Below are 23,428 nucleotides of genomic sequence, written 5' to 3' on the forward strand. Positions count from 1 at the left end.
TTGTTTAGACTTTCTCAGTTCCGTCCATCTCCCTGTTTGGCCTTGAATGTCTGGAGGGCAGGGAGATCACCACAGACACCGAGATTGTCAGCATGGTTGAAGAGGGCTTTAACAACCACATCCTCTCTGTGAAAGTCAACAGCGGCTGGTGAGACTTTGTGTGTTTGGTGATACTGTTTGGCCATGTGCTGTTTTGGGTTTTTGCATTACCACAAGTGCATTTTGCATCGATGCATGTCATTGAGCAGCATTCTGGCTGTTCCGTCTGCGTGGCAGCTTTTTATATTTTTATGACCTGAAGACAGTTTCTAGACTAAATGGTTTGGACCTTTTTGCTGATAAGACGGTAAAAACATCTTGATAATCAGTTGAGTAGCCAAACTGGTTATTTCCAGTGATGCTGCGTAACCGAGGAAACACAACCTAATCTTGTCTCTGTCTTTGCAGTTGGGTGATATGTGAGCACAGCAACTACAGAGGGCGCCAGTTCCTACTGGAACCAATTGAAATCACCAACTGGCCGAAGTTCAGCTCGCTGCATACAATCGGCTCAGTGTACCCAGTCAGACAGGTTTGTGGACAACAAGGCCATGAAGTGAAAAAAATCAAATACCAGGTTTTGACATTAGCCAATCCTGGTTTAGGAGTAGAACAGCCCCTTGAGACTCTGAATATGAGCACTGTGTTGGTAGGACATGGTGAACGTGTGTCATCTCTGATATTAGTTTTTCATAATCCTCGCCTGCTTAAAAGGGTGAAAAAAGTGTGTTTTTAAATTGCAAATCTGTGACAATATGTTGCTTTTGAATTTTGCCTCCTACAGAAGCGCCAATATTTCCGCATCAAGAACAAAGACAGAGGTCACTACATGTCCATCCAGGGCGGTGTGGAGGAGTTAAAAACGGGACGCGTAGTGGTGACGCCGGAGGTGGAGCCCACGAGTGACATCTGGTTCTATCAGGATGGCTTCATCAAAAACAAGGTGATTTATGAAGAAGTGGAAAGAATCCTCTTTTAACTAAAACCTCAACTGAAATTTCCAGGCCTGAGCTGATTTGATCATGTGTCGTGTGTCCTCTTTAGTTCTCTCCAACCATGAGTCTTCAGGTGATGGGAAATGTAGAGCCGGGAGCCAAAGTGGTTTTGTGGACGGAGACTCGGCAGCCTCTCCAGACCTGGACAGCCCAGATGACGGGCCTCATCACTAGCGTTACGTTCCCTGGCATGGTTCTGGATGTCAAAGGTGCGAACAAAGAAGACGCATGCAGTCAATAAATGGCACTTTTACTTGCCCATTTCTGCCTCGTTCGCGTGATGATTGTAACGTTATTGTGATTCAACTTTAACAAGATCCTTTACTTTGTGTTTAGGTGGCAAAACGTATGACAAGGACCACGTGGTGGTAATGTCGGAGAACGAGGAGAGGCCAAGCCAACAGTGGGAGATAGAGTTGGTTTAAAAACCTCATGCTCTTCATCATACCAAACAATACAAGCCCTAAGAAGCTGCACTTAACAGTTCAGTTCTTTGCAAAGTGTTGTTTGTAATTTTGTACTTTAGGAGAAAAGAGATTGATTTTAGTCTGTACATCATTTTCTATATACAAGGACTCCAACTAAAAAAAACAAAAACAAAAACACTAAACGCGTGAACTGTTACATTATGTGATCTGATCACACTATTCAACCCAGCACTGATAGATCCCTGTTCTGTAGTAAGTTATAGAGAGTTTGACCTGTTTCTTTGACATTTATCCACAATTTGACTATTCAAACTAACATCTCTTGGTTTGTACGATTCCAAGCCCATGCAAATTTCCTGGAACGGGGAAGTAATTTTACGATTTTGTTTACAAAAGAGCGACGTAAGTCTGAATTTCTTTTGGATATTGTTTTCCTGGAGTGAACACCAAGTCGCTATTAATGCTTTATAAACACTGTGGGTGAATTAAGCCAAAGTAATGTGTCGTATGCAATGTGTGTCATGCTTTTATTTATATATATATATGTGTGTGTGTGTATCATTCGTTTCATGGGAAATATAGTTCTGTATGCAGCACCGTGTATCACATTGTGTTTTGCTGTGCTATGAACTGGGTTGTGTCTCGTTTTTGTCAAGTTACTGCTTCTTTCATTTCTGTTGTATTTTTGTTGTTCTAAGTCATATGTTACGTGAAAATGTGTTACCTGCATAACTGTATAATAATGTTTGATACAAAAGATTTTATGTCTAATGTTATGTTAAAGGGGGTGGTTTTAAAATGTCAAATAAAAGGAAGCATTGTTAAATAAATAAAAGCCTAGTAATTGGAAAAAAAAAAAAGCCATACAACCATCTTATCGTGATATGAGAAATACAGCCTTTTTTCTTTTCCAGCTATTTGAAAACTATATCCTGCCACTTAAACCCCACTTTCCTAATTTATTTATTTTTTTAGTATTTTAAAACGTGCGTGTTGAGAGTATAGCGTAAACTGCTAATAGTACGAGGAGGCAAAATACAGTAAGTTGCTGTAGATCAGCTTTGCAATCGCAGTTCTTATATCCACATTTTTAAAAACACTTGAATCAATAGGGACTTGTCCTCCTTCAGCTTTCTGCATCTGTCACAGAGAGTTTTCTCTCAGAATTGTTTGCATAAAACAAATTTAAAAGGGGAAATGCTGAGATTAGTAAACTATGTGATGGTTATTGAAGCGATTCTTGCTTAAATTAGCTGGTATGTACGGTTATTTTAAATATTTACTCAGGCTTTGTTTTATTTTAAATCCCACTCCTTTCACCCGTTTGTACGTCCATCGGTTTTACTGCCTGTTTGACCTTGGGGTGAATTTAAGTGTAATTGTTTTGCATTTCTATAAAGGTCTTTCTGACGTGCAACAAGCCAACAAGGACACAGCATGCAAAATGGGAAAACCACTAATATCATTTTAAGCCTTTTTGTTGTTTGTTTTTTTCTATCTCGCTGTATTTTTCCAACTGGCTCATTCTAAACTGTTCTCATGGCCGCACTTTAACTGCTTTCACCCCAAATGTTAGCGGACACTTGTTATCAACATTCACATGTTATACGACAGCTGCAGTGCTTGTATCTTTGACTCTTTAAACTCTTTTAGTGGCTACATATCAACAGACTATCTGCTCTTGTGTCTTCAAACAAATTGCATTTCCACTGCTTTCATCTCCCTCTTCTTAAATTCTAATGCTTGTAGGACTTCACTGAATACTTACAGTTCCACATCCATTGGGGCTCACACTAAAACTACCTTTTTCATCTGTAACTATTATTATTCAAGCTTCTTTTATTATAGTAGATGTGCATTGACTGCTTTAGTAGCTTCACTGTTGCAGTGTTAAGCACTGAGTGACACATACTGTACAATTTCTTAAGTGTATTAGATGTTGAGTTCATGCTGGTAGAAGCTAAAAGTGCTGACTGTAGATAACCAAATGGGCCTCTTCTTTTTTTTGGCTCTGCAGGGACAGAGCCAGTAGATGTCAATGAGCACAGAGGATTGGAAAGGTTAAAAGCGTAAGAGGATACAGTGTTTCTTTTTAAGTAGTTTCCAAATGGGTTAGGGTGTCTCCCCTCTCTGTTGATTGAGGGGAAAGGGCGGAGGGTTTGGGAGCATCCCATTGTTGCTCCGGCGGCCTCAAATGCAGGTATTGAAAAGCCTCCTTTGTTAGCTTTTGGGACACAGTTCACTTTTCATATTTTAGAGCCATTGATCGGTTGCGTTATTCCTGAACACACCAGCTCTACTTCCACAGATGGCAGGTCGTCTGGTAGGGTGGTGGATCAGATACAGTATCTCATCTATCCCGTGGAAAAGCTCATAATCGAGAAGCTCCTACTTCAGTACTAAACAGTATTGAATGAAGCTGTCAAGTTGTGTAGAACACAATTTAGTCTGCAGCCTCGAGTCATTTGACACTAAGGTCCACTGTAAATAAACCAGACTGTCTGGATTCCTCCTTTGTGAGGAATGGGAGTATTGTACAACTATATCGTCATAGTAACTACACGGTTACAGCCAGTAGAGTTAGTCGTACGTGTAAAAATAATAAGCCGCTATTGGTCATAATTGTTGAGAGACAGTCAGGTAGGTCTGCTGAGAGCGGGCGTGGTGTCCTCGGGTTCAGACTGCGATACAGAGCTTGTTAAAGGTGGTTGTAAAAAAAGAAAAAAAGGAAAATACAACGTCCACACCTTCGTTCAGCTGCCACAGTGTCTGTTACAGGTAGGTAAATCAGCCATGCTTTAAATATTTCGGAAGAAAATGTAATTGTGCTGTTTGCGTTGGCTTGTAGTCCGTTATGAATTAAGGCGTGAAGAAGTGTAAGATGTCATTTCATTTTTATACTCTTATGTGACACTGGCTTTTTGTCAAACACGGTGTGTGTACAATCCATATATCTCTATTTACTTTCTTTCTTTCTTGTAAAGAAAACAAGACCATGGACCCTGACTATTACAAATCTCATGTGAGTAGACCTTTTTGGCCTTCATGGCATCATGACACTCTTTACTGTTCACTGCACACTTTCTTGCCTTATCAACACAAAACGATCTAGTACGTGATGTTTTCAGGTATACTGGAATGATGCAATGTTTAATTTCTGTCATTGTTCAAATTCATGCACGATCAAACCTGACTCGTATCTTTTACTCATCTTCCATCGATGCATGTTTGGTATGTCTGGCACTATTGTCACGTCACTGAAACTTGTTGCTTAAGACTTGTGAGTTTGCTTCTCCTTCTGTCTGTCGCACTCCTCTTTTAGGAGATGATGTGGGGTACGCTCGGAACAGTTCGACCTTTCTCAAATTTCCACCCTGACCGGGACGTCGGACGGATCCAGACAGCCCTGGAGAAAAAAGGTAATTCTACTCATAGGTTTAAGCTCATTTGGAAATCAGAACAACGTCATTGACCTGCCATGTCAAAGAAAAACTTTACACTGACCTACTTTTTTTTCTTAACAAGCCTCATAACCATACTCTCAATGTTCTATCATAAACAAAATGTAAACATTCTCTACCAGATGCAGCCACTCTGGTGACGATCCTAACCAATCGAAGCAATGCTCAGAGACAAATGATTGCCAAGGTCTTTAAAGAGAAAACTCAAAAGGTAAACTGCACTTACTGAATTGTATGATTTACTTGAATGGAGAAGACTTGAAAGCAAATTACTTTTAAAAAAAAAAGGCCCTGCAGCCTTACAATATGAAAACCTCTCTAACATCATTGTTATGCAGTGCTAAACTAATTTGGAGTGGGAGTGGTTGTGTATGTTTGCTCATCCGTATCTTTTAATTGTTTGCTGAGCAAACCTTTTTGAAACTGGTCTTAAAGTGCTTGAACACACCTTTGTTTAAAGTGGGAGTCTGGCAATATAAACTGAAGTGAATCATACGCTGAGGTAGTCTTGAAAGTCATATCTCTGGTAGTTATTGATTGGATGGAAATTTGGTAATCAATAATAACCACAGCTGGGGGGGGGAGCTGGAGTCTATCCCAGCCCTCATCGGGCGACAGGTGGGGTGCACCCTGGGTGCCAGCCTGTCGCCATGGGCCATGGAGAGACATGCACAGAGAACCATTCGTACTCACAGTCACACCTGCAGGCAGTTTTAGATTCACCAATTAACCTAACATGCAGCTAGTGATATTGCTATGAAGCCCCCGAGGTTTAATACTCCATGTGCTGATTTTCAGTCTGGTGGTGGTTTGGGATGTATTTAAGAAGACAGTTCAAAAAACAAAACAGTTTCTCTTGTGAGCTTTTTTCTTTTTAAACTACAAACATAAGATTTAATGCTCCCTGTCCTTCTACTCCTGAGATACAATGTGTGGACATTGGTTCTTATTCTTCCTCTGTGGTGTCCCAGGACCTGGCAGCTGGTGTTAAGAAAGCTGTGAGTGGAGATCTGGGAACTCTACTACAGGAACTGTTGATGCCTCCTCTGGATTTTGAGGCTCACCGCTTGCAGCAGGCCATGGTGGTGAGGGCGGTGTTTGTGCTTAGTGTACATATTTTTGCATGTACACAAGTGTGTGTGCATGGGAGGATCCACACTGCCTGTCTGACAAAACAAAAAGTACAAAAGTAGGTAGTAGACAAAAAGTAGGTGTTTTTTTCTTTTTGTGTGTGTGTGTGTGTGTGTGTGTGTGCAGGGTATAGGCACAGACGAGGAAACACTCATGGAAATCCTCTGTACCCGATCTGGAAAGCAGCTTCAAGAAATCAGCGCTGTGTACAAACAATGTGAGTCCGAGAACTTCCCCAGGCTTCCCTCAGATGAATAAAACCCCCAATGCGTGGTCTTTTGACATGGGTCATTTTTTTTGTTTGTCCATTTGTCAGTGTACAAGAAGGACCTGGAGAAGGAGCTGAAAGGAGAAACCAGTGGAGACTTTGCTAAGCTGGTTGTGGCTTTGCTTCATGTAAATTGAGTATTTATTTATTTATTATACGCCATCTAATAAAACTGTCTTCATTATTCTTGAGGTCACGCAATCGCATTGAGCATCGCTTTCATATTATTAAAACGGTTTATCTGCAAATGCAATAGCAGTAAAAGCTTCAACCGAAAGCGGATATCGATCCTTTTTGTGTTTTGCGTAAGCTGCACCTTAAACTTTCGTAGACTTCTTTCAGCTTTGTTTCATTGTGTGTTTCCCTGGTTTTTCCTACAGAAAGAAAACGTTGCTGGTGTGGTTCAAAGGGATACTGAGGTGTGCTTTTCCATAATGTTACATATATTTACCATATACAAATGTTGTGGCTTAGGAGTGTGTAAGGAGCAGCTTTTAGTAATATTTTAATACAGTAAAGGATGCAAGGTTTACTGGCAACGATTTATTACTTTTATTTCTGAATAAACTTGTGCACACCTAGAAAATATTCATTGTACCAGTGCATCTTTGCACAGGTACAGTCTGCTGTTTTACCAGCATCAACTTGTTTTTATTCTTCCAGTCTCTCTGTGCGTCACTCAATGGGAAAAAAGCCGACGCGGGGCCATGGATTGAGATACTGACCTCTAGAGACTTGGACCATCTCAACAAAGGTGAGACTGTAATCGTTTTTTCCTACATAGTTCTTTTCTTGCATCATTGTTTCTGGTGTTCAAGCCTTCGCTGTTTTAATCTACTGACAGTGTTGATGGGCCTGGAGCTACAGACCGGCCAAATTGCTGAGCAGGCTGTGGAGAAACGCCTCACGGGAGACATTCGACTGGGCTTGAAGGTCCTAGGTAAACATAGATTGTTATGCTGAAGGATTTATTAGTTTGTGCTGTACACGTTGATTAGTCATGTGACATTTATTGGTGTCTGTGTCATGACAGTGCAGTGCATTCAACGTCCTGATATCTACCTCGCCAAAAGGCTCATGACCGCAAAGGTGAGATATGTCTTTTTATCAGTTTAGTTGATAACCCTCCCTGATACCGCTCTCTGCAGCCAAGGCATGAGTCAGACATCATTTAACATGAATGCTGAGCTCTGGCACATTTATTTGTGTATTGATTATCGATTGATTTTATTTAATTGCTCATTATTTATGTTGTTCCATTAACAATTTTTACTTTATTTAAGTTTTAATTTAATAGACATAGAACATTTGTCCTGTGAATTGTTTCCTAATTTCTTGACACAGCCATAAAAATATTCATAAAATATATAAAGTTTATTGTTGCCACCTGTATATATTTGGAATATACCTTCTAATATCATCTTTGTCTGTGTTGTACAATTTTGTACCTGCAATATTGTGCTCATTGGATGTCATCAGCCACTGAACAGCGCTGTGGGTAGTTTAGGATCAGTTTGCCAGTATGTGGGAAATGCTCTGTCTTGACCTCAATCACCGCACCAGAGTCAATTGTGGGCTTATGGGAATAAGGAAAACTGATATCTCATATCGTCTATACGGGTTTGTGCTATTTTGGTCCATGTTCCCATCATTGTAACCTAACAGAAGCGAATTTGGAGAAGCAACCACCACTTCCCACTTTATTATATTGTTTGTTTATTTGCCCGAATGGTTCTTCTATTAATATTCATATGCACAAAATCCTTTAGGGACGTTTGTGAAATATGTATTTGTTAACTCCTGCAGACACCAATCGTACAAGGGATTATGGTGTCTCACTCTGAGGAAGACCTGCTGAGTATCCGAGCTGCCTACCTAAAATTAACAGGCACTTCTCTCTACACCTCCCTGCAGGTGGGTCACACACATTAAACTGTGCTAAATACAACATGGAAACAGTTGGCCAGTTTTACATGTCGTCTTTCCCCAACAGAAACTATACAAAGGAGACCATCTACAGGCGCTGCTGGCCATTTGTCGATCCGAGGATTAAACGAACCCTACAAATTTCATATGGCTCCTTTTTGTTTGTTTTTACTGTGGTGTTTTTTTTTGTTGTTGTTGTTGTTGTTGTTGTTTTAAATCTGGTGCCTTTCTTGTGAAAATAAACTTTACGTTCTATTGTGACTTTTCATATTCTCTGGAGTGTGGTTCAAACTTATGCTTTGCATGTTCTTGTTTTAGTGACTTGCAAATACGTGCAATAAATTTGGTTATTTGTTTTTATTACTTTTAATATGTATTGCAATAGCTGTCTTCACCCAAATGTTACACACAGCACAATCCACAGGGTTTATTTTCCTAACACAAAAAGCTACGACGAAGCAAACAAGTGACACCCTTGAACTTGAAAAATATGCATCAAGTCTGTATAATATGAAGCTCTTACAATCTTTGAACGTTATATCCCACTTTTTCAATTGTGAATTTGATGCATCCCTTACACTGCGTTTACATTACAATATAATAAATGCTTTTTTTAGCCTGCAGAATAACAAGTACATAAAGTTCAAAGATACACATGCTTAAGAACAATCTGCAAATGGTTTCATTACACATAAAGCTTAGTATGGAGCCAGTCCCTTCATTCACCCACATTCAGTCCAATGTGATTTTTGTCTACACTCAGAAGCAATAAAACATTGAGGAGGACGACCATTTTAGTCCTCTGGCAGATTATTTAGGGGCAGAATGCATAGAGCAACAGCAGCACTACAGAGACCAGCTGAGAGGCTTTACATCCTGAACCTCCGTTGGCTTTGGTGGTGGCATTGATGGTGGATGTTTTCAGTGTCGTCCTCGTTGTGGCGGTGGGGGTGTTGTTTGTGGGGGTGGTTGTGTCATTTGCAGTCATCGTAGTTGTAATTGTAATGTTGGTCACAGACATGGTTGTCGCGGTTGGTGGAACAGGATTAGTTGTATTTGTAGTTTTCACGGTGGTGGTCGTTCCACCGGTTGTTGTGGTGGTTGGTGCAGCAGTTGTTGTGGTGGTTGGTGCAGCAGTTGTCGTGGTGGTTGGTGCAGCAGTTGTCGTGGTGGTTGGTGCAGCAGTTGTCGTGGTGGTTGGTGCAGCAGTTGTTGTGGTGGTTGGTGCAGCAGTTGTTGCATCTGATGTGAAAATTGTAGTAGTAGGTGCATTTGCAAGGGTGGCAGCAGTAGTAGCCTTGGTTGTAGATATTGTTGTATTGGGGTTTGAGGATGTATTTGTTACCATGAAGGTGGTCATGTTGCTCGCACTGGTGGTTGGGGCGTCAGTGATAGAAGCAGAAACTGTTTGAGCCAGTGTAGTAACACTGATGAGTCCTAGAGCCTGATTGGGAATAAAGGGGAAAAAAAATCATTTCACTCAGTGTTAGAGCGAACAGCTATAGGGCTGTATCTTCATCTAATAAGGCACATGAATGAATGCAAATGTAATTTTTACCAGCAGCTTATGTAGATTAGCATAGTGCAGCTGCTTCTGAAAGATCTTTGTGCTGAACACTGACCAGTTAGACTGTATGTAAATAGTTTAGACCTGACTTTTTTTCTCCTCCGCATATTTGCAAACCCATTGTGTCTTTAAAGAGGAAGCGGAAAATACCTTTATTAAATATAGAATTTCATACAATTTAAATAAATGTGACAGCGGAACCAAAAACCAAAAAAAAGCAGGTCATTGGAAGGATGTGGTCTTAAGGACAAACAACTGAGCATTAATGCAGTTCCACAAATTTATCAAGGGCTCCCGGACTCGAAGCACCAGCTTCTTCGTTTCTAATCCAAAATTGAGCCTTAAAAATTGCACTGCTTCGTCTAATCAGTGTAAAAGCAGCCAAAGCCCCAGATCTTCCCTCATACAGGCTCTAACACATTTATTTGGTGCCAGGACCACAACAATTAATTTCCTGCTTAAAAACTGCATTTAAATATTCATTAAAAGCTCCTTCTGTTAACGTTGTTCCATCCATTTAGGATTTAATAAGATGATTTCCTCAAGTGAATGGATTAAACTATTAGAAAATACTTTTACAAAACTTTTTTTGATTGTTTCAACTTCCTCCAGGTCAAAAGGTAATATCCATCTTGCACTGGATTAGATATTAATTTCAGTGTGTTCAATGTATTCTTTCCATACAGACACGTCCCTTTTTTTTGTTTTTTGTTTTTTTACAAAAATTGTTTTAAAAACAAGAGTTTCATGATTATTTTTGACTAGTTGTGCAACAGTTGCAATAAGAATTTTTCTTATACTAATAGAAAACACACTCAAAATAAAGTAAAATAAAATAAAATAAAATTAAATAAAATTAAATAAAAATTGGTGAATCCTATACTACTGCCACTATACTACTAATCCTACACTATGAATCCCATGAAATACTTCATATTTCATAAGTCAGAAGGCTTTATAGGATAAAATCACAAAACATCAACAGTGTGGTCATTTTAAAAGCTTTTGACTAAGTTACCTGTGCTAATGCCAGCAGTGCCAGTGTTGTTATTCCCAGAGCCATTGTCTTCGTGGTGGAGAGACGAGAAGAGTGAGAGCAGCACCAGAGATGTTACTGACAATGTACAGCAAAAAAAAGGAAGAGCAGTGTGGACTTTGTGGGCAGTGCAACCTGCTTCCACTTTCTGTGGGGCAACTGAAGGCAACTTTTTGGTATTTGTATTTATACTAAAATATTACGTTTCAGGTAGGGTGGGCGCATGTGACTTTATAATTCTTCATCCAGGAAGTTGAATAGGGAAGTGTGTGCATGTGCATGTGAAGGGCATCCTTCCTTAAATGTCCATAGACTCACACTGCATATGTGCAAGGAACTACCAATGATAGAAAATACTCCATTCCCTCCCTGTTACCATGACACCCGCTTTAATGTTTGTCTTAATGATTTTGACAGATAATTTAACTCACTCGTCTCTGTTCGGATGCAGGTTCTCGTAAAGTATTTAAACTCTGGTCATCTAGTCGGCTAAAGCACTTGGATTAGTCAGAAAGAGAAAATTAATCCTCCTGGTGGATAATTAACAAACTCATAAACAAATAGGTTACAATATAATGTTCTCAAGTGGCGACAGGTCTGTCACACACACTCTCACACGCACACAGGGATTTTATTGGCTTTTCCAGTACTTCTTTCTGAGACAGACTGGGCCGATAAAGCTTTGGCTACGTACTCGTTTGTATTTTCACACGCTGAATTCATTTCAGGCTAATTTCAAACTTCTCCCAACTACTGCACCGTGTTTGCTGTGAACATTTTGGAGCTGCAGAGGGCAACAATCTCAAAGAAGTTATATATTTTAGCATAAGGCCGTGCTCATTTAATAAATGCCTTTTAAACAGATTTTTTTTTTTATAGTCACCAAGCTGTTACTTTATATCAGCATATTTAGTAACTTATAGCTTTATTATTACAGCATAGTAATTATTATTACTATACAGTACTTTTTTCATTTTTGTACCAGTTGTCTGAAATGTTGTGTCATTCCATCTATTATTTTTACAAAGAGTGATGACATTCAACACCTATAGCTGGACTCTCCACTGGAAGTAGTGGTACAAAAGCAACAATGACACTTTGTCACTGCACCTGCCAACTCACTCAAGTGATAATTCATAATTACAGTTTTTACCTTTTGTCCTGTTCTTCTGTATTGGAATTAATACCTCACTTCATGGTAATTGTGTTTGAATCTGTTATGTTATGTCCTACACTATTTAGGTTATTATCACCTGAATGTGAAACAAAATGGCTTTTTAAGGGAATATGAGAAAAGATTAGCTCTATTGTTCAATATTTGGGTGGTGATTATGTCAAAATTACTGTAGCGAAAAGGGGGGAAAAAACTCTCTCAGCCCATTGTAGAAATAAAAAACCTTTAGGACATATAGATAGAATAGAACACATCTATCATCCACATCGTATTCTGAAGCTTTGTGTTTAAAGAAATGTGACTCTCAAAAGACTGATGAAGGCTTTTTTTTTTTTTATTGATAGATATTGTAAATGCAAAAATTACAAATCGACAGTAGAGATGTTTTTCTTTGTAACATTATTTTACTCTATTCAATGCTGTGAGACACGGAATACAGACCAAATAATTATATTACCGCTTGTGCCGCTATGCACAAGGATTTGCAGCAACATACACACACAACAGCTGATCCTAAGTTCATCCCAACTACTGCAGTGTGACATGTCTCCAAAACATTTTATTATTAGTTAGTGCATTTATTGTATGCATATATTTGCATTTCATCACGCAAATAATATCACACACGACAATAAACAGGCCTGCGGTATGTACAAAATGTTGATCTCATACAAACCTGTTTAAACTAAGTTAATTTTTCACTCATTTCTTTCCTTCATGCTTCCCATCTGTTAAAGCTGTTCTATGTTAGTTAATCAATAGTCTGGCCCTGTCACTTTGACTCATGTTTCATTTTATAACCTCGCTCGAAAAACACACCTTAAGGTATTTTCTATACAGCAAACATCCTAAATAGCATGTTAAATAGTTTTCTATTTCAAAACTGACTCTAACCCTGAGCCTCAAGAGGCCACCCACTGCCAAAGTGCCTGAAGAGCGCAAGATCCAAACAGGAGGCTGACAGAGGTGAAGATGTGGCTCTGTCCATTCTTTGTACCCATGGTGTTTGTGGTACACATGCCGTTTAAGCCACCCAGCTGGCTCCCAGGCTGTGAGGTGGTTGTGGCAGAGGGGCCCTGGTTATTGGAAGAGGTGGTTCCTGTGCTGTTCTTGTTGCCGGTTGAATTGGATGCGGTAGTGGCTGTTTTGTTCATAGCTGCTGTAGTCTGTGAGGTCTGGATAAAAATACGACAATTCCGACATAACGTGGCACCGTAGTTGGTTTTACAGAGCATAACATTTCACACTATGCTGTAGAAAGTGCTTGTTAAATAAAAGCCCCAAAAATGTAATTAAGTAAAATGGCTTGATATTTTTAAAATGCTAACATTTTAATGATTTAAGATTAAGGACTTTGTCTTATTTGTTTGATCCCTTTTTTACTTAAGTGATCCTATTAAATCAGAAAGCATAGGTTTCCTCTGTCACTACACATTCTGTTAAGCGAAGAAGGAGAAGCGATTTACCTGTGCGCACACAAATCCCAGCAGAGTCAGTGAAATCAGCCCCAGGACGAGATACTTCATATTGGATGAAGGGGGATTTCCTCTTAAAGATAAACTGACTGCTTGAGTTCACTTACTGGAAGTTCTAAGGCTTGTGACAGACCTGCGTGTCCTTGCCTTGCCTGCGCGTCCCTTTTTAAGTTTAGGTAATCTGACCACAGTCTCCACCTCAAATGCAAAACTTCAGTGCAGAAGGTACTTCAAGAAAATAATAACATTTCGAGCTGTTCTTATGCTGAATGACTATTCCTCACCAACATCGTATAATGAAATGACTGACTGAAGCGGCGTCGGGTGCAATATCCCAATGTATTTGTTACTGGGAGAATAATTAAGTTACATCACCATTAAAACCTTATTTCAACAATAATATTACAGCCGACATTAGAGTTCAGTGACTGGTAATCAACAGCATACACAGTTTTTCATGTTCACCACTCAACCTACAGCAAGTCCACATACTGCAAACCATCATTTAACAACACTTATATAAATAAAGTTTAATATGTTGCTGTGATATCCCAGAAGCCCTGAAGCAACGCGTTCAGAGAGAAACAAACCCTTAAAAGGTTGTTCAAAACAAACAGCCTAAATTTGAATGTGCTCTTTGAATAAAATGGAACGTCTGCATAAATGCAAATGAGGGGAGTCTACTATTACCATTGGATTTTATTAGAACTGAGGTTCTGCTGACACAGTCCAGTTCAACCGATGTTTTTGGTGGGAATGATGATCAGCCAAAGATTCCCGACATTTGCCTCCCAGTTGCCAACATGGTTTTAGACCTTTAGAGAATATTTAGCATTCAGCGCCATTTCAGTTACCATTGAATTTCATATTTGCCACAAAAAGCCAAACAAGTTTGTACCTGTTGTTTATGTTTGTCCTTTAGAGAAATGTAGTTTAAATATTTGAATGAAATATTTTCACATCATTTCGAGAAACTGTGTGACAAACCCCTTCATATTATTAGTGTGATAAATGGGTGACAATTACAGGGAGAGCCATTAAGCCCCCGGGGGCTCAAAGAATCAAAATCAAATTTAAGTAAGGTGAATCTGTGATTTTTTTTTTTCCACCATTCTCATACATAAGAGGATTTATGGATTTAATATAAAGAGGAGAAGTCCTTAGAAATGCGACATTCAGTCCTATGCACTGTAGATGAGAATGGAGAGGACAGGCACCAGCAGGTGACTGTAGCCTCTGAACAAAGCAGCAGTCCCTCCTATTGTTGTCTTAGACACTGTGTTACTTCCAGCAACCCCAGTTGTGGAGTTATGGTTGGTGGATGATGTGACTCCAGGGTTTTGAGTTGTTCCATTTGTCGCCTGGGGCCTCTGCGATGATGTGGCAGTAGCTGTGGTGTTCGAGGAAACGGTTGGATGGGAGGAAGAAAGAGGTGGGCCTGTGGTTACAGTATTACTGGTGTGGTTGCTGGAGGTTACAGGAGTAGTGCTATTGTCAGGCGGTGGCGTCTGCTCGGTGGCAACAGTTGGGTCAGTTTGGTTGCCGGTCTCTGGTTCAGCTCTCCCCTGCAAAAGAACACCTCCGTTTTATAAGACAGTACTGTTTAAAAATGGCTTTATTTGCTCAGGTTTTCAGATGTACGTCTGGATCACTTCCAGCCCCATCCAGGTAAAAAAAATGGGGAGTTTACATTTAAATTCTTTTGGTCCCCGTAGCTATTACTAAAACAAGCCAAGGACAACAAAAACATATATTTAAATAATAACACAGTATAATAGCAGCTGATTTGACTGTCAGACCATTCAGTGGAGCATCCTTAAGTTCTCTCCAGCCCCCGCTTATGGTTCAGTCGGTAGCCTTCTAGCGTACGGACGTGATAGGAGGCAACATTTAGTGGCTGTAACAAATATTACTAAAGTAAGGGTGACTGTTGGTGACATATGTTAAAACAAAGATGACGTCTGTGTCTGAAATCACCCCCTACTCATTTTATAGCAGTGTCTGAATGTGTAAATCTATCCACTATACGTATTCCACAATGCAACCTAAAAGTAGTGTACTGGGCATGGAAGATTATAAAAGTGGGTAATGAATGAGCTAGCAGGATGGGATTTCGGAGACAGCCGAGGTCTGTGCTGGGAGGTGGTCTGGGTGGATGGCCGGGCAGAAAAGCACAAGACTTTCATGCGGGAGACAGTGATTTGTTTTTCACTTTTTTTTCCTAAACTTATCCCCAATATTTTTGTGCCTAAACCTAACTTCCTCAACCGAACCTAAGAAGACTGTAGGTCGACACCTGACAAGAACCTTCTATACCTGCTTTGAGGTAGAAGTTGAACTATAGTCATGAGCTATAATTATGAAACGTGAAAAATAATAATAATAAATGCAAACTATATATAAACTAAAAAAAAAAGGTATATATGTCAGGACTGGGTTCTCTGGGTAAGACACTGAACCCCCAACAGCCCATTCCCATCTTAAGCTGTGCAGTGCCGGTCCAAGCCTGGTAAAAATTGGGGAGGGTTGTGTCAGGAAGGGCTGTGCCAAACTCTGCCAAATCAACATGTGGACAATGATCCGCTGTGGTGACCCTGAACTCACGGGATAAGCCAAAAGGACAAAAACAAACCAAAAAAAAAAAAACACACACACACACATATATATATATCCGGCGTAAAAACTGTGCCAAATCAACATGCGGACAATGATCCGCTGTGGTGACCCTGAACTCACGGGATAAGCCAAAAGGACAAAAACAAACCAAAAAATAAAAAACACACACACACACACATATATATATATCCGGCGTAAAAACTGTGCCAAATCAACATGCGGACAATGATCCGCTTTGGCGACCCTGAACTCACGGGATAAGCCAAAAGGACAAAAACAAACCAAAAAATAAAAAACACACACACACACACATATATATATATCCGGCGTAAAAACTGTGCCAAATCAACATGCGGACAATGATCCGCTTTGGCGACCCTGAACTCACGGGATAAGCCAAAAGGACAAAAACAAACCAAAAAATAAAAAACACACACACACACACATATATATATATCCGGCGTAAAAACTGTGCCAAATCAACATGCGGACAATGATCCGCTTTGGCGACCCTGAACTCACGGGATAAGCTGAAAGGTGAGTAGTAGTAGTATATATATATATTATTACAATTAAAGAAATAAATTAGACTTACAGGGTTAAAAAATTAATTGTAATGAGAAAACTAAAATATTGGTTAAAATGCGTCACACATCCACGTAAAGCCTCCCCACAGAACAGTGTGTCTCTGTCTCTGCCACACATCGTTTGTAGCCACATGCAAAGGTCAAGCACCTGCTGCTCAGGTATGAAGACATTAACGGCACTTTGCATGTTGCTGTGGTTAGTCCTGTTGATGTTTGCCCTGCACTCCGCGTCATGTTATGTTTTTTCCCCCTCAGTCTTTCAGGGTCTGTTGCATTTCAGCCCCCCCACCCCCACTCTAATCACTTCACATCTAGTTTATCTGGAAATGAGAGAACTCCCCAGGCTGACCTTAAGTAGCTCCCTCCGCCACAAGAAAGGATTAGACTGGGCTAATAAAGAAAAGTGGGTCTAATATATTCAGTTTCACAGAATTATAACAGTAAAGAAGTTACGTTTCCTGGTTAATAATATGCTTTAGTTCTGAAATAACAAACCCCGTTAACGGGGTTAGGACAAAATGACGTAACACATTAATGAAATCTATTAGGTCTATTTATGTAATAAGCACATTTTTAAACATGTTTTTTTGTTGCACCTGATGAGTCAATTTGTAAAACAACCATTGTTTTGCCTTTATTAAGTATTTATTAAACACAAATTTTAAGTAGTACTTTTAAGTTGCAGTAATTCTAAGCTCAAGAATGGAGTTTTTGTCTCCACTGAAATGATCAGAAAATAACTTTTTTTGCGCGTGTGTTCACCTATAAATAAGAAACAGGAATAAAATGTGTTGTCTCGTCATCTCAAAGAAAGCATTTCTCCCTGCCTCCATTTGCCTACAACATGAGATGGATTTAAATATTTCCTTTTCACTCTGACTACTTTGAATGTAACCACGCTCGAGTTAGAAAAGAGAAAGATGTGCTTTTAGGTAAAAATCCAAATGATTCCAATTTTCCAGCTGAAATTGCCCACAATCACAACACTTTGAATGTGGACACAAAACTCATCCCGCTTGTCCCTTGACATTTGTGTCCACCACGTCTTCAAAGTGTCCCTTACCTTGGTGCTGCCCAGTATGAAGGTCAAACAGACACAGAGGACAAGCATTTCTGTTGTCTTCATCGTGGTTTTCAGTTGTTTCCTTCGTCCTCTATGGCTGTCCCCACCTTTCAGCCTGTCCTTTTATACCTCCCACCTTTCTGCGACGCTGATACTGATAACTGTTAGTTAGGGAGTGCTGAGGAAAAAAAAAATAAAAAATCATACACTGCACTTTTGAGCACTTCCAGCTTGCTCTAAATTATTAATGTGATAAGAGAAAGATGATTTGTCTAATATGTAAATTACAATTATGCCATGAGGAAAGGTGTGTGTTAGTATAATTTATCCACTCTATTTTGTCTTATTGTGTACTTCCTGTTTCAACCCCCGGGGATTAAAGCACACTGCTGAATTGATGCTCAGGGATTTGGACACAATGAACTGTCCTTCACACAATAGTCTTTATTATATGATATTGTAAAATGTTACCTCATTTTATCCCAGATTGTTCAAATACACATTTACAGGAAGTATTACCACTGCGTACTGTATGTCACTAAGAATGGATCCCATAACTTGTATGTGAAAGGGATCTGAAAGCATTTCCTCTCAGAGCTACAGAGCACGGACCACAGGGTCAGTGGTTCGATCCCCGGTCCCGGCTATAAGTCAAAGTGTCTGTGGGAAAGACACTAAACCCCCAACACCCCATCTCCAGCTGAAATAACTACGCTAGAAGGATGGACAATGTTCACCACGCTCGTGTCTGCTGGATTCATAAATAGGCTGTTTTCTGATGATTGTGCCTCATTGTTTTGCATGTTTTTGCAGGTTTGGTCATTTTCATTTTTAAACAATACTTGACTTTAGATTGTTTATCATTAGGTCAGAAGTGTAGCAGGTGTCATCTAGAAATCCTAACAACTTTTAATCCGTTTTTAAGGTTTGTTCAACTATTCACTTTCTGCCCAGCTCAGATATGTAAAGAAGAAAGGCAACTAAGGAAAACTGAGGCAATATAAGGTAATTTACCTAAAAATGGAATGTAACCACAGAAACCCATTAGGAAACACTTCCAGGGTTTATCGTGATAGCACAATAATTCCAGTCTACTTTCAGATATTTCCAAACCTACTAAACATTATACAAGATGAAGACTTGGTGAATAAGGCACGGTTGAGTTCACCTTGCCTGTTGACTTGCAGCCGAAAGGTCTGTTGGAAAAGGAGAAGCAAACAGAAAGGAATGTGCCCCTTGTGATATTTAGTTTTCGATACCGAGTTTGTACAAATACTTGAGGGAAAGCAGGCCTCTTATCACTTTCCGTGCAAACAAAGCAATAATGTGACAGCTTGAGTAGACTAAAATACCTGGACTAAAACCCAAAGAACGGAGTTTTGAATAACATTCGACACAGGTGTTTCCAGTTTTGCCAGCTTTAAGCTGAACACGGTTTCACTGTTAGGTTAAAACATCATAATTATTTCAAATATTCCAGCTTGAATCTTTATTGTAGCCAATGTATGGCCCCATAAACTCTTATTGCACCTATATTGCTAAAGAAAAACAAACAGACGTCGCCTCTCATTTCGATTTTATTACTTTAAAGATGGGAGAAGGGGGTTGTGACAGAAATGCTTCGTGCGACAAGTTCTATAAGGTTCACCAGGACTCGAATGTTATTTCAAGGTTATGGGTCACACTGTGGACTACAAATGTACCGCAAGAAAAGTCTACTTTATTACACCCCTGTCACAGATGCCTCTGGATTTTGCTCATCGGCACCATGCAATCTCAAGGACAGAGGAGGAAACAAATGTATTCCTGTAAAACGGTGGAGATCACAGGCAGCTCTTTGTGGAGCTTTATCAGCTGTGCACTTCCTGGTATAGGGCATCGTGATGTCTCTTTCAGATATAAGGTGTCCTGTGTAATCAGTTTTACTTTGCCAGAAACATGATTAATTGGTAACCCTTGTCACATTTCTATTTGAAGGATGAGCTCAGAATCAACAACGGAGAGTTACTAATTAAACATTAAAATCGCAGTTATCCCTTGTCTTGATATGTTTTATCTGATGAGAGTTACTCATTGAATCCAGCAGGTTTATAGAATTCAAAAAGACAACGGATGCAGAATGATCCGCCTCATAAGCTATGCTATGTCCATCGCAAATATGCTACTTCACAAAAAGAGCACTTCAAACACATAGTTACTTATTTTTTATTCTAAACAAAAACAAGTCACAGTAACTCTGTGAAGGAGCTTGTACATTTTCAGCGGTGACACTGAGATAGATGGGAATGTTATAACCTAGTAAAAAAACATGCCGAAACCAAATAATTGCACATATTAAACTAACCCAGTGAAGGAAGTAGCAGAGGGAAAAGGGCACATTTTAGGCTCACCAAAGTTATTTTAGTTAATCTTCTATGAATGTAAGTGAAAAGGGTCACATTTGCCACAAAGGGGGCGGCTGCAGCTCAGTTGGTAAGTCGGTCGTCCACGGACCACCGCGTCAGTGGCATTTGCCACGTTTAAAATCATATCGTATCATGTCGTCATTGTCAGAGGGCAAGTAACTGTCTCTAAACCTTGATACTGGGAAAGCCCCTCTTAACTTCGAATAACAATTTGAATTTTGACACTTTCACTTATTTGCAAAGACATGTTTCCCACTGACATAGTGCTACTTAAGGAACAATGTTCTACAGGAAACGTATATGGCACAGCCATATTTATGAAAGGCAAACAATGACTGTAATTTGATTTACTTGAACAAGCCTCGGATGATCAAATCCACCTGAGTATTATCTGAGCATTGGCTAAAGAGGAAGGGATCAAACCTTAGGACAGTTGACCTTTTGTACAAAGTACTTAACACGGTCTGTGCCACAAATTTGCTTACATTTGATTGCTGACCTAAAATAATGCAGAATCTTTAAATATATCTTATTCATTGCACGTGCTGCAACCTGTGTTTATAAATGTTCAAACTTTTTAATTATTTCCAGATTTCCAAAAACATTTTTCCTGATTTTTGTTGTCATCTCAGATGTTTAGAATAGAGCAATGGTAATCTTCAAGCCTCCGGTTTTGGCAGAGTTGTATGGGTTTTAAAGAGTCCACACTAATTTGTTAAACAACAAAAAAGGTAGACAATTTATTCTAAATAATAATGTCAACATTTATATATCTGTAGATTGGATGTAAAAGACACCAATAAAATGGAATAATATGGTTAAGATCCAACCCTAAATACAAATTTTAGGCTACAAAATAAAGAATTGTCAAGTCAAAGTACATTATAAATGTGTCCAACATGTCGAATTCCTTGACTATCTACTTACTATTTGGCATCAGTGTGTGTCCCTGTGACCTGTGTGTTTAATGCTTGACTGCAAACCAAATTTTCTTTGGGACTGTAAAAAAAGTGTGTGTGTATATTATATGTGTATACTTACACAACATCAATGAAAATAATGGAGTACACAATCAAAGAGAGGAAGACTAGCAAAAGAATTTCATCAGTTCAGGATCAGGACAGTATATAGGTAATGGGCAAGAAGTAAAATAGCTCTATTTTCAGTTATTCAATCTTTATTTCTTTTTTGTGCTTGCCACTGTCATGGCACACTGTCCTTGGAGAAAATTGGAAGTATATGCAAATAAAGATGGTTCCATAAACACTCAACATCAGCCTCTTTCAAGTCCTGATACTTGCACGTTAGGTCGACAAAAGGCCTTTTCAAACAATGAACCATGTCACAAGAACAAATAAATATACTTCCTTAAAACGAGTGCAACATTTGATCTTATGTAAACCATGGATAAAGTCAGTCACACTGATTTAACAAATGAAGCTGGAAGGCCAGAACATAAATTAGTAATGAGTTGCTTTGCTGATTCTTATTGGTCTGGCCCGTCTGGTAGGCAAACAAGTCGCACTCGTACGACCTTCATTTCACCTTAAGTTTACTGGCACCTGCAGGCTTGATTTGCTTAACATTGTTTGATAAAACAGTTGTTTTGGTTCTCAGTAAAAAAAATACCTCAGTAATTAGAAGATATAATCCTAAAATAGTTAGATAAAACAATCCAAAACAAAGTATTTTAAATCAGTAAAGTGCTGAAATATTTGTCTATAAACAATGACTTTTTTCTACAGTAGGCCTAATATTTATAATCATAATATTTGTAATAGTATGATTTATATTGCCTGTATGAGCCAGTCAGGGGTCCACAGTTTAGTTATTTGTTTTATGTAATGTGTGTCTGTGTGGAATGTAACTGTTGTATGTAATTGTGTTGTGATGTGTCTGCGTACTGATGATGTCATTAGTGACATCATAAGGCCTTGATAGTTTGCCCTTGATGGTTGCCTCTGTAGTTTACCTTATTTTGTTGACCAGTGGTCAAGGAAGCCAGCAATGCTGAGGGTTTGTTAAAGAGAGATGCAGTTCAGCTCAGCTACTGAAGGGTGCAGATGTGACACGGTAGCTGGAGCAGAGGAACTGACTACAAGAAAGCAAGAGAGTTTGTCAGATTCGAGTAAGATCACCTCTACAATACCCGTTAATAACATTTGTATTCATACTTACTGCTAAGATTAAACTACCCAATCTAAGCTTACTGTATATGAGGACATTTTAATTTAACCTCCTTAAGCATTAAAATGCAGGCTACACAATATTTCATCAGCATAATAAATGAATAATAAAATCTGTTTTCGAGAAAACAATCACGTGAAGCAAAGTCTTACGGGCACTTTTTAGGACATGTCCTATTTCTCTAGGCTACCATAATGGAGAGTAAAGGTAATGGAAACTTTATATAGCGCGATTTGAAAAAAAATCATGAGGTAGTAAAGTGGTGTTACAGTACATTTACTCAACAACTTCTGTTTCCATCTAGTGGTGGAAATTGTTTCCCTGATGGGAAGTGACATCATAAACACAATAGGGCGCTGAGCTTCCTAAAAGAAATCAGTGGAATGGACACGTCATAGTCGACGCCTGCACCGGTGCGGGCAAACTTACACAAGCTGTTTTGAATGATGCTGTAATGACACTGACCCGCCATTAGCGTTGTTTTTAATGTGAAGGCTTCAAAATGCTTATTAGTTTTCTTTGTTTTTGGTTTAAAACAAACATAACCAGAGTTATGACGCATAATTTACACAGTTTTAAAGTTTAAATGTCCGAAAAATGCACGTCTATTTACTTCCATTTTAAAACCGGCCCGCAGTGCAAACAGTGCCATCTTGTGGCAAAGAGAAGTGACACTCCCTGGAAGTGTAAGTCCTGTGATGCTGCACTGTGCGTATTTTCAAATAGGAACCGCTTTGAACGGTGGCACAAGTAAAGTGCTAGGATTGTGGTAAATAGTTTTGGGAAGGTTTGCCTGTGTTTTATCTAAATTTTTCACCTTTTATTGGCATTTCCTTTGCTTTTTTCTTATTTTGAACATAGTTTTTATTTCACTATACTGTTTGCACAATTGTTAGAAAACCTAAAAAGTTGAGTCTCAATTCTTTTTCTTTTTACAACAAAAAAATAACATTTACTACTCGGATTTGTGTTTTTTGTTTAGTTTCAGGTTTAATGTGGAATTATTGTGTAATATAATGACAAAATATCTGTATGAAAAATGAAGTTGATGTTGTAATAAAAAAATGGAC

The 23,428-nt window shown here is 39.1% G+C and overlaps 2 protein-coding genes and 2 long non-coding RNA genes across 6 annotated transcripts in view; 2 read left to right on the plus strand and 2 right to left on the minus strand.

Moving 5' to 3' along the window:
• crybg2 (crystallin beta-gamma domain containing 2) overlaps window positions 1-4,240 on the plus strand; it is a 35,432-nt gene extending 31,192 nt beyond the window's left edge. The window contains exons 20-24 of the mRNA XM_067496538.1: window positions 9-148; window positions 448-571; window positions 824-982; window positions 1,084-1,243; window positions 1,371-4,240. Coding sequence (XP_067352639.1) covers window positions 9-148; window positions 448-571; window positions 824-982; window positions 1,084-1,243; window positions 1,371-1,459 — 672 coding nt within the window. The 3' untranslated portion in view covers window positions 1,460-4,240. The remainder of the gene's footprint in view (window positions 1-8; window positions 149-447; window positions 572-823; window positions 983-1,083; window positions 1,244-1,370) is intronic.
• On the plus strand, window positions 4,100-8,514 carry anxa14 (annexin A14). Of its 2 annotated transcripts, none has more exons than XM_067496539.1 (13): window positions 4,100-4,240; window positions 4,447-4,484; window positions 4,785-4,881; window positions 5,046-5,134; window positions 5,895-6,008; window positions 6,181-6,271; window positions 6,371-6,450; window positions 6,703-6,741; window positions 6,986-7,076; window positions 7,167-7,262; window positions 7,356-7,411; window positions 8,129-8,236; window positions 8,316-8,514. In XM_067496539.1, exons 2-13 carry the CDS (start codon window positions 4,458-4,460, stop codon window positions 8,373-8,375), a joined length of 948 nt encoding a protein of 315 aa, XP_067352640.1. In that variant the 5' UTR covers window positions 4,100-4,240; window positions 4,447-4,457; the 3' UTR covers window positions 8,376-8,514. The 2 variants fall into 2 exon arrangements, with proteins under 2 accessions (XP_067352640.1, XP_067352641.1); XM_067496540.1 differs by having other exon boundaries at window positions 4,157-4,240; window positions 4,455-4,484.
• A 178-nt stretch (window positions 8,515-8,692) lies between these two features.
• On the minus strand, window positions 8,693-11,150 carry LOC137123120 (uncharacterized). The gene is made up of 2 exons (XR_010913808.1): window positions 10,834-11,150; window positions 8,693-9,692 (listed from the first exon to the last, which is right to left on the minus strand). It is a non-coding gene; the product is annotated as an uncharacterized lncRNA (long non-coding RNA).
• A 1,191-nt stretch (window positions 11,151-12,341) lies between these two features.
• LOC137123019 (uncharacterized) lies at window positions 12,342-18,087 on the minus strand. Of its 2 annotated transcripts, XR_010913794.1 has the most exons (3): window positions 17,767-17,926; window positions 13,492-15,065; window positions 12,342-13,200 (listed from the first exon to the last, which is right to left on the minus strand). It is a non-coding gene; the product is annotated as an uncharacterized lncRNA (long non-coding RNA). The 2 variants fall into 2 exon arrangements; XR_010913793.1 differs by having other exon boundaries at window positions 12,342-15,065; window positions 17,767-18,087.
• Between the last annotated feature and the right edge of the window lie 5,341 nt (window positions 18,088-23,428).

The sequence above is a fragment of the Channa argus genome, chromosome 1 (genome assembly GCF_033026475.1).
Source record: "Channa argus isolate prfri chromosome 1, Channa argus male v1.0, whole genome shotgun sequence".
Taxonomy (NCBI): domain Eukaryota; kingdom Metazoa; phylum Chordata; class Actinopteri; order Anabantiformes; family Channidae; genus Channa; species Channa argus.

Coding starts and splice junctions, on each gene's coding strand:
- anxa14 (XM_067496539.1), top strand. CDS start 4,458: ATGGACCCTGACTATTACAAATCTCAT. Junction 4,882..5,045: donor GACAGCCCTGGAGAAAAAAG/GTAATTCTACTC, acceptor ATTCTCTACCAG/ATGCAGCCACTCTGGTGACG. Junction 6,009..6,180: donor GCTTGCAGCAGGCCATGGTG/GTGAGGGCGGTG, acceptor GTGTGTGTGCAG/GGTATAGGCACAGACGAGGA.